Source organism: Carassius carassius, chromosome 19 (genome assembly GCF_963082965.1).
Source record: "Carassius carassius chromosome 19, fCarCar2.1, whole genome shotgun sequence".
NCBI lineage: Eukaryota > Metazoa > Chordata > Actinopteri > Cypriniformes > Cyprinidae > Carassius > Carassius carassius.
The window spans coordinates 5,947,831-5,965,225 of record NC_081773.1 but is presented as its reverse complement, the minus strand read 5'-3'; the positions used below and the strand labels follow the sequence as shown (position 1 = coordinate 5,965,225).

The 17,395-nt window shown below is 36.2% G+C and overlaps 1 protein-coding gene across 5 annotated transcripts in view; it reads right to left on the bottom strand.

Annotated features, from left to right (window-relative positions):
- The window catches only part of dgkh (diacylglycerol kinase, eta), an 86,392-nt gene extending 69,271 nt beyond the window's left edge, over positions 1-17,121 (bottom strand). The window contains exons 1-2 of one of the 5 annotated variants that reach the window (XM_059499625.1): positions 16,970-17,121; positions 14,755-14,916 (exon numbers count right to left, since the gene is read on the bottom strand). In XM_059499625.1, the coding sequence (XP_059355608.1) occupies positions 14,755-14,916; positions 16,970-17,011 (204 nt within the window). In that variant the 5' untranslated portion in view covers positions 17,012-17,121. Of the gene's footprint in view, positions 1-14,754; positions 15,237-16,969 lie in introns of those variants that run through there. The other 4 variants (XM_059499627.1, XM_059499624.1, XM_059499629.1 and 1 more) reach the window with 4 other exon arrangements.
- Between the last annotated feature and the right edge of the window lie 274 nt (positions 17,122-17,395).

Here is a 17,395-nt window from a genome sequence, read left to right as displayed (position 1 = left end):
CGTTTTCTCGATGCATCGATTACAAACCCTGTCGATTCATATGCATCGATCTTGAAACATGATTTTTGAATCGTGAATCACCGATCTTGGACAGTAATCGATTCAAAATGCTAAGAATCGAATGAATTGTGATTTCTATAGCGATTCAATGCTTTCAAAATGTATACACATTAAATTACTACACGCACGAATTAATGGAGACCTTGAAAAGTGTTCGTGAATCGTGCCTCTTATCTGTCCTTCACGCACTCCACTGTTTACTGACTGAGACTGTCACAGGATTGCGCTCGCGCTCCGTTCGTCTCTGACGCAGCTGACATGTGATCTATAGGACTCGTGGCCAGTAATGCTAACGTGAAGTAGTTTTACTTTTCTGTAGTTTGTCAATGGCTCTCTGCATCTTACCGACGGAATTACCGGAGCCGTCGACAGCTGTGTTTATTGCATGGACGGAGCAGAAATGTAAGTGTCTAAATCATTTGCACAGCATTAACAACGACCTTGAAATAAGAGCGCGAGATTTATCTGATAATTAGATGCATGAAAGTAGCGTTTGTTTCATTAGCAGTTTCATTAGACATCTGGCACGTTTTCTCTCAGAGTCATTCGTTGATGGAGAGGAAAAGTTAAATAGAGATGAAGACGTTTTCACACTGAAAGAGAAGCAATCTCGCTCTCATAGGCGTGCCGGGGTGTATCTGCAGCTAAACTGAATATGAATGAATGAACTGAACTGAATGAAGCAGAATGAACTGATGAAACTAAAAAAAAACCACAAACAATTTATGAATGATGCAGTGCTAATTGACATTTATTACAGTACAGAAACTATAAAGTATATTTTCTACCTTATTCTGTGTAGAAAATTTAAATAATTGCTAATTAAATGTAGCCTAGTATATAAAACAATCATAAAATTGCCATTAGGAAAAAATATCGATTACAAATGATTGATTATTGTCCAGCAGTGTATTTGATTTATTACAGCTAAATAAAAGTAATTAAAAAAGAACATAATTCCTTGTAAAAAAAAAAAAAATAAATAATAATAATAATAATAATTATTATTATTATTATTATTATATAGGCTACATACATAAAATGATTGTATTTGACATTTCTGTCACTTCTGAAATTATGGCTACGCCCCTGGTGTGACAAAATGTTAGCTTATACATAATACTCTTTAAGCTCTTTTTTAAAAACTTGGCCTACATACATTTTTACGTATGCCATGTCGCATCATTAAACTAGTATTTAACAATGGACAAAAGGTTTTTTGTTTTTTTTCTTCTAACCTATGGTTCTCTAACCATAAATGCTACTGTAATTTGCCCCCTGACTAAGCATTTAAAGAATTTAGTAGAAGCATTTAAATAATCCCATGAATGCACTTAAAGAATGCAGAATCGAATCGTTATAATCGAATCGAATCGAATTTAATTGTGAATCGAATCGAATTGAATCGTTCTAAATTTGCAAAAATCGTTCTTGAATCGAAACGAAAACCTATGAATCGTAATCGAATCGAATCGCTGCCTTGCCAAAGATTCACAGCCCTAGAAAGCACCCAATTTGGTAAATGAGCCAGTGAGAAATAATAACTTTTAAGTAGGGTCCAGTGCCTTTTCGATACTTTTAAAACAATACCGGCGCCTAAACGGTGCCTGAACAGATACTTTAAAAAAAAAGAACCACAAAAAAAAAAAACTATGGATAACATTAAAGATCATTACAAATATTTTAAATAAATCCGGGTCATTATTTAATACAAAAGCACACATAATGTTTCTACTGTATCTCTGTCACTCACTCTGATATTTAGTTAAGATGAGTGCTGTCTGTCACTGTCTTTAATCAGTTCTGTGTATGACTGTATGGTCATTCTTTATAAAGTAGCAACAATGTCGTTTTTAAAGTACAGTACTGTGCAAAAGTCTTAAGCACATTAGTATTTTCACCCAAAAAATGGTTTTAAGCCAGTTATTTATATCTTTTGCTGTAGTGTGTCAGTAGGAAATATCAGTTTGCCATTAATTTTAATAATAATCTAGTGCTGACAACGGCGAAATGAATGTTTGTAAATATAAACTGATATTTTATACTGACACACTACAGCAAAATATATAAATAACTGGCCGAACACCATTCTTTTAAGTGAAAATACTAACGTGCCTAAGACTTTTGCACAGTAGTGTATGTATAAAGTACGTATGATTAAATTTAGTATATTTAAATAAGTGTAATTAAAGTATGTGTTCGTTCATATGTGTTAAGGGCTAGATTTTCGCTGGAGGAAACGGCTGTGATGAGCGGTGACAAGCGAAAACTTTACAGTAGATGAGAAACCGACTGCTCCCTCGTGACCTTTTGTAAACTGTATTTATGACAAAGAACTGCACAGATACAGATATTCTAAAAATCTATCAAAAAACACATACCTTGTGTCCTCCGTTTGTGTTTAAGTGCGCATGCGCTGCTCCGATCGCGGTCTGCGGATTGAAGAGCACGCTGAAAGACGGGAGGAGACCGGTCTGACGCTGGTTTCATATGAAATTTAAGCGGACTGACTCTGAGGTGATCGGATACCGGTTCCATACCCAACCCTACTTTTAAGAAATATATTTTTTGATAAACGAACCCAAAACTGGCTATACTCCTTGCTGGAGTGTGATGTGATTTGTGTCATGTGCAGGTGCGATGGATCACGTACAAACCAATAGGGTGTCGGAATGGTATATGTTTATACTTCTCATCCATCCACAATCAAATTCACTCCATCAGGATGGCACGATTTATCTGGATAGGTTTTTTTTTTTTTTTTTTTTTTTGAATGATGACAAGCCGGAATGAAATAGCAGTAACGAAGCTATTTTTAAAATGTAAGGAGTAGAAGTAAAAAGACGGCTGAAAAATAATTACTCAAGTAAAGTATAGATACCCCAAATTTCTACTTAAGTAATGTAACGAAGTATTTGAACTTCGTAACTTGACACCTCTGGAAACTTCTGGTTCTCCTTTTCTCTTTAAGTCACATCAAATACTCACATTAAAAGAGTTAGTGTTCCTGTAGCTCAGTTGGTAGAGCATTGCGTTATCAAGCGCAAGGTTGGGGGTTTGATTCCCCGGGAACACATGATGGGTTAAAATTGATCTGGCGAAATTGAAAAGAATCTAGGTTCAGTCTCTCTTCTGTTCATGAATGCGTCAGGCTTTGGCCACTTTGGTGAGATTCATCATTTCTCTAGACAGAACATAAGACCTGTGGGGCATTTTGAGGCAAAGCCGCCAGGAAGCTGGGCTTGGATGGGCACACGGCTTTTCACTGCTCACATGCCCATGCATCTAATCCTAACAAAAAGTATGAAGCTGCCGTATTTGTGGCACATATATAAATATTTTATTGTGTTTTTATGGATTTATATTTAAAGACAGCAGCATTTATTTTTTGAGAACTATAAAAAAAAACATTACATAAGCACCAATTTCAGATGAAGATATTAAAAACTCCAAATTCTAAACTAAACTGGTGAACTTTCCCTATTGGTAAGTGACAAAAGCAGCACATTTCAATACAGAACAAGACAAATCTGTCATTTAAAAAATACCCTGGGGCCATAACGTTTAAGAAACAGAAGAATTCTCTGTGACTCTTCTATATGTGTGAATAGCACACCGAGTTACCACGGACACACCGCTCCATACTGAAAGTTAAAAATACCACTTTCACAGAAACTTTGTGGCACAGCTTAAACTGGTCCAGCAATTACACCTTGTCAGTTGTTGGCACATAATTTTCTCATCTCTAACGACACCGAGTCATTGTATACAGAGGAGGCAGAGCACAAGGTAACAATTACACTGGTCAGGACGGTCAGGCGCGAGGAGGGGAAGCGGCTGACAGAAAGTGAAACGCTGCTATACAGTCAGCAGGAGATGGGGAGGAGGGGACCATCATTAAAACCCAGTTTCAAAGCTGTCCAGACCCCCCACACCCTTCCCGGCTCCTTTACAGACAGCTAATGATCGTGAATGCCACCCCGTTTCCTCCGAACAAACGTTTTTGGAGTCTCTGCGGACCGACGTGCGATTGGCCTACAAGTACTCCCATTATATGTGTCTATTGAAAGAATGAATGCTGGGTATGATGTGCCTAGTGAGGGGTCATTGAGAAAACAAACCAGTCAATCAGTCACTGTTAATCAAGATCATCTGAGACGGGGAATCTACAAAACAAGAGCCAATTACGAAGAGAATGCGAATTAGAGCGTAATGAGCTGAAGAATATTGCCTGTCTTTAGTCTCCTCCAAGGGTTATTGATTCATGATTCTTCACTCATAGGCGTCTTGTGGAAACGGGAATGATACATATGCATGGAATGTCAATGCCAAACAAGAGCTTTTGTCCCATGCACAATGGTGTTCAGGGTCACAGGGTTTCAGAGGGTTTGTGGTCCGAGCTAGAGTTCAACCGCTACATTATATCGGCCACGTTCATGCTGCAGATGAATATGGCTCTCACTGTCAACAAATGCTGTTGAACATGCTAAGTGTATTTGCTGAATGTAAATGCATCTATGATAAACGAAAATATACTTTAATGCAATTTCATTCTTTTGAAACTTGTAAATTTGTATATGTATATATTTATAAAGTCATTTATAATCAAGTACATTATATGTGCTTTACGATGTTAGTCAGCACGTGAAAATAAGTGTACTTCTTTAAAGCCCGACAAAAGATTATTAAAACATTATGGTTTAAAATGTTTTTTAAAACTTGAATTTGACAGGATTGCAGTGATAATTTGACTAATGGTTTTGATAATCATTGAAGGTGTTGATAATTAATTTTATCAATTTATCGAAATGAAAACAATGTTATGTAGGTTATGCAATTTTAGTAATTTAATTAAATGCATTGTTCTGAATGTTTTAGAGGTAAAATTAGCTGTAAACATTTAGATGATCTATATTCAATATATACAAAAGTGTGCCTTTATTTACCTTTTTTTTTTAAATCTATATGAAAAATGCACATTTTGGCAAGTCTGTCAGATTTCACTCTAACTGAAGCGAGTGCTGCCAGATATCACTACAAACATGAGCAACCAGGTTTGACAAACAAGCCCACAATAAGCCACTTGACTCATCACAACATGCCAGAATAGCCGATTGTAGAAAAAAAAAAAGTACGCAAAAAAATGTGACCAGGATATCTCTATATTTACAAGCAACTTAATTAATTAATTTATGGTAAAAATTAATTTATGGTATTCACTCCCACATCTGAACACGGATCTCACTCCTGAAATTGTGTGGCCATTGCTATAAATTACAGCTCAACAATTAAATATGTTGTACACAACCAACGGTCAGCAAACCCTTTTATGGGACATTTTATGCATGTTACTACAAATAAAAACACCTATAAAGTAGGGGCACTATGATCTCCGTGATGTGGAAAATGTGGACAGAATTGTGGAATCCAGTCATAAAAATGAAATTTAAAGTAAAACATGGAATGTCACGGAATACAAAGATCTTCACGAAAACCTGTCAAAATAATGTAATTGTAAAGTAAAGAAGTACTTGTGAAAGAAATATATTATATATTAAGCCCTTTCACACATACAGACTTTTCCGGAAAATTACTGGTAAATTGCCGTAAAGAGATCATGTGTGAACAGGATCATTTCAAAAATACCGGTAAATTCATTCAGGCAATTTACCGGTACGAGAAGTTGTAACATTACCAGTAAATTGCCGGAATTCTGCTGTGTGTGAACGCAGAAGGAAAATTACCGGTATGATCACGAGCTCAGAACGCAGTGACGTAAGACGTCTACTCCGGGCCAATCATAACAATGTGACGCATTCACGCACTGTTTAAGAAAATAAAATAATTGTCATCCAACTGAAGCAACAGTGAATTTAAAGCGCTTCTCCTTATCCGGGCGGATGAATAAATTTGTCGTCATCTGAGAGAAACTGTTAGTGATGCAGTAATGTATGATAAAATAACTGTTAACTGTCTCCGAGAGCAATGCATTCACAGGACAAAGTCATGTCATCAATAAACTGAAAACATTGTGTCTTAATATCTAAAAAATAAACGACCATCACAAACAAAGTAGTAGTGAAAGTATTTCTTGTTCCTATTATGACTTTTTACAACTTATTTGAGTTTTTTCCCAATTCTCCCAAATAAGGTTATAGTACTGTTTCAACTATTAAAATAGTTCAGTTTTGTATGTTGGAGCAGTTTTTGATCGTTAAACAGGCCTATAAGTTTTGTTTTTAAAGCGGCCAGCACAGAGAGAGAGTTTACATAGCCTATGTTTAATCACTTTAGCCATCTCAAATCATCACGAATTGTCTAAAATAAAATCTAAAGATATAAAACAGTTCAAGCATGTAACGATGTTTTAACGTTAAACCCAGATACATGTGCGCTATATCCAATATTTTGTGCGGAGAGTGCAAGATAAAGCACGCTTTTTTGGGACATATAGGAGCCAGCGCGATCATAATATAAAATAAAGAAATATAAAATAAAGAAAACAAACATGCTTTCTGCCGTCTCGTCTTGAACAGGAGAGCTTAAATAAACCGAAACTCAGCGAGTACATGCCTCAAAGACATGATAAATATATCTATAGAAAGCTTTAAATTACTACATAACGAAATAATAATAAAAATAAAAAAAATCTCAATACAATCATAATCCATATAGAAGGCATGTCTAATGAGGAGATGATGAGTCAGGCAACTTCATCCTTGGGACACAGACTCAGAAAACACTAGTTTATTAGTAAATAATTCAAATATCTTTTTACTATTTCCCTCTGTCACATTCATGGTAATTACTTTTTCCGGTGCTTTGCGACATCTTTTGAACTCAATTTGAATACAGAACTGTTTATCTGCGCTGATAGACTATTTGATATGAATTTGCATCAGCATAGATTTGTGAACGCACCTTTTCTGCGATGTCGCGCATCTTACAGACTGCAATTTACAATCGCAACTTCATTGTGCTATTAATCCTTTCAAGCCGATTTTCACTAAATTGGTCAGCTCCCGACAGCATCGGGTGTTTTATTAATGGTGAGTATAATTATTTAAACCAGTCGTCTATTACGATGTCTCTCCATAACAAAAGCAGTTGCATGAATACTAAAGTTTGAAACAAAAATGAAACCAACAGAAATACTGAACATGTATTACCCTCCATGTTTAAGAATACAAGCACAGCTGTTTAGAGGTTAATGACGTCACAGAATTTACCGGTATTTTGGAATGGATGTGTGAATGGTGCTTTTCCTGAAAAAAAGACGGAATGTTGTTGACTGTGTGAACAGCGCATTTTTGAATTTACCGGTAAAGTCGTTCCGGTAATTTTACGGCAATTTACTGGTATTACTGTGTGAAAGAGGCTATTGTAAGGTAGAATGTTTAATTCTCGATGTAATAGTAATAAAATTACAATTATATAACTTTATATTTTTAAGCAATACCACAGAATTTTTCTTCCATTTTTTATTTTAACAGTAAACCTCTGTTGTGCAGCACTTTCTATGCAAAAAAAGGAACTTTTTCATTTTATTGTATTGAATGCCAGCTTTTATTTTGATCAAATCTACATTAAATAAAAAAATAATAATAATAATTAATTGTACATTTTAAAAATAAAATAAAACAGATAACAGTATTTCTGTGGGAAAAAGTTAAAGTTGTATGCATTCAGCTGATTAGAAATACCTATTGAGTATTAAAATGTAATCAAACAATTACAATGGAATTCAGAAATATGTAAATGTAAAATGTGGAATTTGGGAAAAATATGAATTTGATGGGGCCCTAAAAAGAAAGTGACGTGACATTCAGCCAAGTATGGTGACCCATACTCAGAATTCATGCTCTGCATTTAACCCATCAAAAGTGCACACACACAGCAGTGAACACACTTTTATTTATGCTGCGGCACCCGGGGAGCAGTTGGGGGTTCAGTGCCTTGCTCAAGGGCACCTGAGTCGTAGTATTGCCGGCCCGAGATTCGAACCCACAACCCTAAGGTTAGGAGTCAAACTCTCTAACCACTAGGCCACGACTTCCCCAAAAAATGTACGAATCTAAAAATGTAACTTAAAAATATGCCTCTTCCACCGAAATTACCCGGAACATTTGTACCAGGAACTTTTTTCCCCCCAGACCTGTTGCTTTCTGCGTTTCCACCGCGGTGTAAAGTACAGGGAAGATTAGGCAAATAGACTCGTGACGTAGGTCTGCGCGCATTTCTCAATACAAAGTACGCTGATTTTGGACGTGCATCCTCGGTAGTTCAGACTTTGTGCATTCGACTTGGGGGTGTGATGTCCGCGATGACGCGAATCCGGTAATTCTGCAAACAGCAGCGTACTTGACATCAGTCAGCTCGCCTTGGCTACTGCAATTTTCCTCTCTGTATATTTACAATAAAACGAAATAGGATATCAAAAACCACTCCCTCCTTTCGTTTTCATTTAAACATAATAACAGCTGCAGATATGTTAGTTCAGGGATATATACAGTCATTACAATAAAACGAAATATTATATAAATTTGCCTTTTTTATTTTCATTTTAACATATAGATACATTGAATACAGACCAAAGATAACCTGTTAGATTTACCCAAAACGAATTATATTTTATGTTTAACCACTAAAGAGACATCAAAGCCAGCGGCACATATTAGAAGGTCTAGCCGAGGAGAGGCTGCTTCTCGGCGGATACATGATTACTGAGCTCCCGCTGGTCGCGTCGAGCTGACCGTCTCTGAGATCAGCCAAACACATTTTTAAATAGTCACTGTCTTTATAAATAAACCACAGATTTGAGTTTTCAACAACTACATTCTTGCCTGAAATACTTTTAAAATTACATTTCATGACACAATAACAGTAATATTTTGAAAATAATCCGAATAAATGGTGGTTGAACTCAACCAATGCTGCGTGAACTCAACCAATCAGGATGTTTAGCGCCCAAGTCCCGCCCCCCGAAAGTTCCGGAACTTTGAAAAAGTACCACCTCGCCAGCAGGGACTTTCTCAGGGGCATTTTTTACCCGGAACTATATTTAGTTCCTGGTTCCTGCGGTGGAAACACACCGAGTACCAGGCCAAAGTCCCTATTTCCTGGGTAAAGTTCCTGTGGTGGAAACGTGGCATTAGTTGTTCAATTGTACAACTTTCATTATAATTAAAATAATAAACTAGAAAATCTTTTTAATGACTACAATTTAATATATCTATTATGGGAAAAAAATGGAATCCAGAAATTAAATTAGGAAAAAAATATAACAAGATTTAATGGGGGTCCAATAATGTTCCATTTAATAACCATTTCCCACCTTCTCTGTGCTACTTAGTATTAAACACTGATTTGACATTATCTATGCACAATGTGCCAAATCTTCATTACCAATAGCAAGGACACAGGTACAGGTCTCTATAGCAGGCCAGAGCCAGCATTTAAGGGATTGACCATGGGGTGAGTGTATGCTACACGCCTGTGGCAAATCCCATCCTGCAGCTCCACAATTGAATCAGCAGTGCCTCTCATTCATGCATTAGTGCACAGGACACAGGATACCGAACTCAGCAGACTCTCTTAACTCAATAAGAGAACTTGTCAGACATAAGGACAGATTTTATCATGGATTTCCCCTCGTCTATCTATGCACCTGGATCTCAGCTTCCACATGTTCAGTCTCTCCTGGTAAAGAGAGCCGTAACATTGCCAGATCTGATTCTTCTTCTGAAAAATAGACATTTATGTATTTGTTAGAAACCCATTTGTTTTGCATTGCATTATTACATTGAGAAGCTATTTATATTTTACTGCATTTTAATTAAAATATACTTTATTTAAACAAAACTCTGTTGCGTGTATTGATGAAGATGTTCTGTCTCATAAACAAACAATGTGAACAATGAGTTATCTTTATGTAGAAATTAACCAGTTCAAATGGTTTAACCAAATCAATTTCAACTGAAAAATCAAGAGCTCTCGATTCTACGAGTCTTATGATAAACAGCAATTAAATAAAAAATCATCCATTTACAAAAATGATTTGTTCAATTATCAGACACTCACACTGACCAAGATTAAATCACTTGTGTGATGAAGTTATGATGGATATGAAGGTCATCTTCAAACACAATCTCTGATCTATTCTTCTAACTGCACTATTAAATTAATCTGGTTATCATCAATAACATCAGCCCAGATAAGACAGGAAGACAGATACAGTGATGTAGTCTAATAGTGATGAGAAACTGGAGAATCCAGATGATTTCACAGGAATGCTGTGAAAGGAACAAGTAAGATCCCCAAATCTATTGTAATAATATTTCACAATATTTGTCTTTTGACTGTATTCCGAATTGTCGTCACTTTGAAACCTCCAATATTTGACCACCAAACCAATAAAACAATTCCAGATCAGTTTACATCATTTCCTGTTACATACTCAGTTTTACTTGGAGATCCCATTGTATCTCATTATGTGTGTTTCATGTAGTCTGTAAACTTCATAGCTCATAAGAAGCTTCATCGGGACAGGCAGCTGTGGTCTCCTGGTGTTGGCATGTGTATGGAGATATGAGAGAGAGAGTATTCCCTCTCTATTGATGGCGGGAGGATCAGATGCTTTACTAGTACACTTGAGCTCTCCCACTTAATTACAAGGCATCAGCCAACAGAGCTTCTGTCAGATCTGTACAAGAAACACAGACCCCAGCTGTGCTCATCAATGCACTCCTGTTTTTTTTTTTTTTGGAATTGGGTATTCTTCTTAAAACTGTTATATTTATTTATATTTAGCTGCATATTATACTGTGTCAAATGAATAATTAATAAATATTGCATTGTGAAACTGCTTATATATACATATATATATGTATGTGTGTGTGTGTGTGTGTGTATAATAGCATAATAATCAGTAACTAATCTTTTCACTGGATTCCTGTTTTCTAAACTGCACTGTGTATTGTTCACAGCTCTAAGTTTAAAACCGTATATATTTGCAAAAATAACATATATTATACACGATACATTTCATATTACACACACATTATATAGAATATTTTCTATTAGCATGTGTCAAATTAGCATTACAGCCTAAATATTGCTTTGTCAAACAGATTATATAACCTATATATGTGAGGGGTGCACTTCTGAGAGGAGTGCGGAGCGAGGAACAAAGGAGACGGGGAGTACATCAATCGAGAGGATTTTAATGACATCAAGGAACCAAGGAAAACTTACATAGCACTGGTTTTTTAAGAACAGAGGAACACTGTTTAAATAATAATTTATATTATATATTATTCACAAATTATAGAAATAATGTCAGCCAGCAAGGCTAAAAAAAATTCTCCTTTTCTTAATATATATATATATATATATATATATATATATATATATATATATATATATATATATATATATATAAATAATTAACAATGCTAATTATAAATTAATTTTAGGATTATGTTATATTATATTTTATAGGATCTTGATATTATTTTTCATGTTGTACAATTTCTAAAATCAGGAATACTGTGAATTTGTACAACTGAATTCACACATAGGAAGACTTGGTAGAGAAATAGGAGGAGTGATGTTGCTACGGAAACTAAGCCCACAAATCACCAAGACACAGAACAGCACCGATTTTTTTTTTCTTCCTTTTGTTTCTACTTTTGAAAAAAACACACGTTTATTTGGATATCATGCCCTGATGTGTTACTCAAAGCCAAAGCTGCCACACATAGTACTCCCTGCTCCCTCAATTAGCTCAGTGAAGATTGGGTGGATATTTACCATGGCCCAGAAAAATGTCAGTCAAACAGTAGACGATCCACAGCATATGGAGCGATCAGGAGGACGCACAGGACAGTCTGTGAAGAGCCCATATTAAGCAAACAATGATTTGGGACAGCATTGAGACACGCTCCATTACACCTGATCTGCACACATCACAGCCCACTGACCAACACGACAACACAGCACCTACCATCCCCAGCTCACTAGTGCTCACTCTCATCCTCAGCTCGCCTGAACACAGATGGCCTGAACATTAGCTGCTCTCCACAGGGTTACCAGGGCAATGGGAGGCACATGAGCAGTCTAATATAAACACACATGCACTGGAGAATAACTCTTGAAAAACAAATGCACTTCCTCAGCGCTCTGATTATTCTAGTCTGTTGAGAAAACAAATACTTACTCCACAAAAACTCCATGCAGGCGTCTAAAACAGGTTATTTCTAGCATTTGACTGATATGTGTTTTGTTGATTTCTGCACATTTTAGAGTGGGTTTTTATTGTGTCCAGTCTAAGACACACCGGTGCAATAATCATGCTGTCTAATCAGCATCTTGATATGCCACACCTGTGAGGTGGATGGATTATCTCGGCAAAGGAGAAGTGCTCACTAACACAGATTTAGACAGATTTGTGAACAATATTTGAGAGAAATATGCCTTTTGTGTACATAGAAAAAGTCTTAAGATTTTTTAGTTCAGCTTATGAAAAATGGGGGCAAAAACAAAATTGTTGCGTTTATAATTTTGTTAAGTGTAATATAATATTTAATAACATAATAATATATATAGTTTATCCGCTACCGGTCAAAAGTTTGTAATAATTAAAATGTTAAAATATATAGTGACATTTTTTTTTTTACGATTTTTTGAAAGTAAGTTGAAAGACGTTCCTTAAGCTCGCAAAAAAGAAAAACAGTAAATACAGTAAAACCATTGAATTTCAATAAAATCTATTTTTTACTGTAATATATTTTTTAAATGTAATTCATTCCTGTGACTCTGAAGCTGAATTTTCAGCAGCCATTACTCCAGTCTTCCAATATTAAAAACAAAAATAAATTTTTTATTGAAATTGTAACAACGTAAATGTCATTACTGTTTTGATAAATTGAATAGGCTTACATTTTTTTGCAAATGTTTAGATCACTTTAAACACACCTAACTCATAAAAAAATAAAATAAAGAAATAAATAAACTTGTTCAGCAAAGATCTCAAACAAGTCAATCAATGCATGTCACAATTCCTATACTTTTATTAAATAAAAAAAATAAAAATCCTAGACAGTGGACATGTGTAGTAGCATTCATTAATAACTCTACATTGACTGATGAGAGGAGAAGTGATGTTTCTGAATGATTCTTGTTGAAGGAGGCTTTATTTACACATGTGGGGTGGTTTAGCATTACAAAAGATCCGCCCCTTCCACATCCAGAACAGCCAGTCTCTAAATATAGCCTCCTAAATAATGTAGGGGGTGGAGAGCAGCACTCAATAATTAAGTGGATTTGTTCTGGTCAGAAAAGAGGAACTTTTTATTGTTTCACGTCTAAAGTGGGGCAAGACTGCTGAGGTGTCGTCTTTCCAAACAGGAGAGCAGAATCAAGAACTTTCAATTTCATCAAAACCATTCATTAAATTACCCATCAAAGGCCATGATAGCATTTAATGGGTTTATGAGGGCTTACAAGTATGTAAATATGCGATAATCAGTCTTCATTCAGACACAAAAGAGCATACCTTTAAATAAATTAAGATCAATGTGTTAAAATGTGTGTGTGTGTGTGTGTGTGTGTGTGTGTGTGTGTGTGTGTGTGTGTGTGTGTGTGTGTGTGTGTGTGTGTGTGTGTGTGTGTGTGTGTGTGTGTGTGTGTGAAAAGGTCAACAAATCATTTTGCACTGAATTCAGTGAACAGGCAAAAGAGTGTTATTATCCGAAGCAGAGGATGCCTTCAACCAGGGATCAGCAGACCGATATTGTCTTTAAAAATACAATATTTTATTATACTAAACTTATGTCTCAATGTCACACATGTATGATTTAAGGTAAAATTGTACTCTTAAAAATAAAGGTGCTTAAAAGATTATACACAGCAATGCCATAGAATAACCATTTTTCAGTCAAAGGTTCTTTAAAGAATAATCTCTTTCTTACCTTTATACAATCTGAAGAACCTTCTTTCACCACAAAAAAACTTTTGTGAAACAGAAAGGTTCTTGAGAATAAGGGTTCTTTATGGAAACATTAAGACCAAAAAGGTTCTTCTATGGCATTGTAAAGCACCTTTATTTTTAAGAGTGTAATGTAAATGTAACAAAGAAAATCACATGCAAAATCCAGAGAAAAGTGTTTGAATTTTAAATTACTATATTTTAATATACTAATATGATCTTAGGCCTATTATATTATGTATTATTTCATAATAATTATTAATATGATATTAATATACATTTTATGCCATTAAAATTATGAGTGACTAACTAAACCAAGAGATTAATGGTGCATTATATAAAACAAAATTACTAAATTTAAAGAAAAGAAAAGAAAAGCCTATCCATAATCTTGAGAAACAGCTCTTTCAACAAGTGGTCGTGACTGTATATCAACAGGTTGAAGGCTCTGTAAAGTCGAGCACTGCTGACTGAGCTGCATTTAATGCATGCTCAATAGAAGAGATGAATTATGGCACGAGCGATGCAACATTCCTGTTCAATCTGCAATCATTCCAGATGTGTGAAGCTGGAAAAGCTCAGTGTTAAACGAGCTCATGGATGTCTCCCATGTGCTACAGTAGCACCATCCGCTGCTTACCTGCCTGGACACGAACAGCAAAACACACACACAGCACTGGCTTCAGATATGAAACAACGTGTCTTACCTTGCTTCGTATCTGCCCGGAGGTTGACACTTTCCTGATGAGTTTCTGCGGCCCTTCCTGCTCTCCCTCGCTGTCGGATGACTCGTCCAGCACCGGCCCGGAGCCACCGACAGCCCCCGACGCGGGGAGCCCCGAGGCGGACGCCGCTGGTTTCTCCGGCTCCTGCGGGGAAGAGGCACAGGGCTCGGGGTTATGAAGGCGCCCAGCCGCTCCCTTCCTCTCCGCCGGGATGCGGGAGCTGGACAGCGGCTGGAAAGCGGTTCTCTTGGCCGTCATGCTTTTGCGTTTCCTGTGCGTCTCCAGACATTCGCTCAGTGCGCTTTTGTCAGTGAGCTGCTTTGAAACTTTCCCAGCCGGCCAGTGTTCATGTTCGTGTCTGAACACGGCTGCTGAGCTGCAGCAGGGCTGAGGAGATCACTGTAGCAAACCCTAGCGGCGGATGGGCACCTCACAAACTATGGCGAGGACACAGCAACAGATGTTTCTCCTGTAACATTATACCCCACTACAAACCCACAGCCTCAAGGGCTCCCAGACAGACTGCGTTCTGTGTCCCTGGAGCACAAAACCAGTCATAAGCACGGGGATATGTGGAGCATAGCATAGCTGTGTGGATCAAAATCATCGATTTTTCTTGTATTTCTTGTATAAAATCATCATGTTATAAGTAAAGATCATGTTCCATGAAGATATTTCGTAAATGTCCTAACATAAATATATAAAATCTTAATTTTTGGTTAGTAAAATGTATTGCTAAGAACTTAATTTACTTTAAAGGCGATTTTCTCAATATTTTGATTTATTATTATTATTATTATTATTATTATTATTTTACAGATTCCAGATTTGTAAATATTTGTATCTAAGCCAAATAACGTTACCCTAACAAAATATACATTAATGAAAAGCTATTTATTCTGCTTTCGGATGATATAGGCAATATCTTAATCGCAATTAAAATAAAAACTGGTTTTATGGTCCAGGGTCACTGCATAAACAATTAGCCTAGTAGTTCGCGGAAGTAAATTTATTTATATTTATTTTATATATACTTTTATTTTGTAGATACTGCATATATATATATATATATATATATATATATATATATATATATATATATATATATATATATATATATATATATATATATATATATATATATATATATATCTACAAAATAAAAGTTAGATTAGGCCTAAACTAAATACAACAGAAATCCCGTTCGCGTGAGACGGTAACCATAGCAACAGGATGTGTATTGACAGTACACCCACATCACAAAACATAATTACTGTGAGTATTTCTCTCTTTATTACACATTTACATGTCGCTACTCGCTAGTATATCAACAAATACGTTTTGTATAAAACCAGACTGTTGAGGTTCAACTGGAGGCCAAATATTTTTTGGTTATACGTTGTTTGCGAGAGACGATCCTCCTCAGAGATTCATTTTCAAGCTAATATTAGTTTCACTTCAGATGATTTCTCTTACTGTCATGTTGATACATTATACATTTATTCACAATAGCACACATAAAAGCTATGTAACAGCCTAAGTGAGTAGCTAGCAGTTTTTTTATATAATCTGCAAAACGGATGGTTTGTGAATTCAAACAGTTGACCTAAACACAAATCCTATTGATTTTAAAGCCTAGATCATCTGTCCAAATATTATTTTCATTCACAGGTGTATTTAATAAACATGTCGCAAAAGAGCCTTCCTAGGTCGAGATGCGGATCTAAACAGCACCAAACACATTAACAACATTTATTTACTTCCATTTCATCCTCTATTTGAAAATGGGTCACTGCACATTTCCTCTCATTCAGTTGTAACTTTAAATAGCTCAGAAAAGCTAACAGCGGAATGCCACCAAGAATAACTGCGGCTTGATTATGTTTCCCACTGTGTATTTATAAAACAAATCACTATACTTTGTTCATTGTTCAGTTGGATTCGGATTCTACTTATAGCTAATGTCTAAATCGATCCCGTCCAGAAGTTCCCCAGTTTGTAGCGGAATGCGAACTCGTCTAATGATCGAATAGCTCAACAGAAGGAAGAACTGAAGACGGGAAGAAACCATCGCGATAAGCCACGATCAGAGATCAAGTGCGTACTAACATCATGTTAGAATCTATCAGCATGTATGCGCGGATATAAAGCATCTCTGTGATGTGTATCTGAACGGATAACTTGCAGCAGTACTGACCAGTTCTTCCCAGGCTGGGCTGCGAGTGTAATCATCTTCCATAGTCTCCCACAGTCCTAAGCTCGAGATCTCTCCGCGCGCGCACGCTTCAGCACTGATCAAGCGCTGCTTTCACTCGTGGCTCGAGTCTGTTATTTCCCTTTCTCCACTCCTCCCCGCTCACTCAGGGTCTCCCACAGGCTGAGCCTCCTTCTCTCCACGTGATAGATGTCAAATCCCCAGAAAAGGATTCGAAGCGCTGTACGTGACGTCAGGGAACCTGCTTTCTACACATTATCCACTGATCTTTATAATATAGACTCATATACAGATCGGTGACATTATCGCATATTTTAAAGACTCAGAAACAATAACCATCACTAGAAAAACACGCGTTTATGTTTGTTTGGAAAGACATGTTAACTTATATGCCGTAAATTTACATAA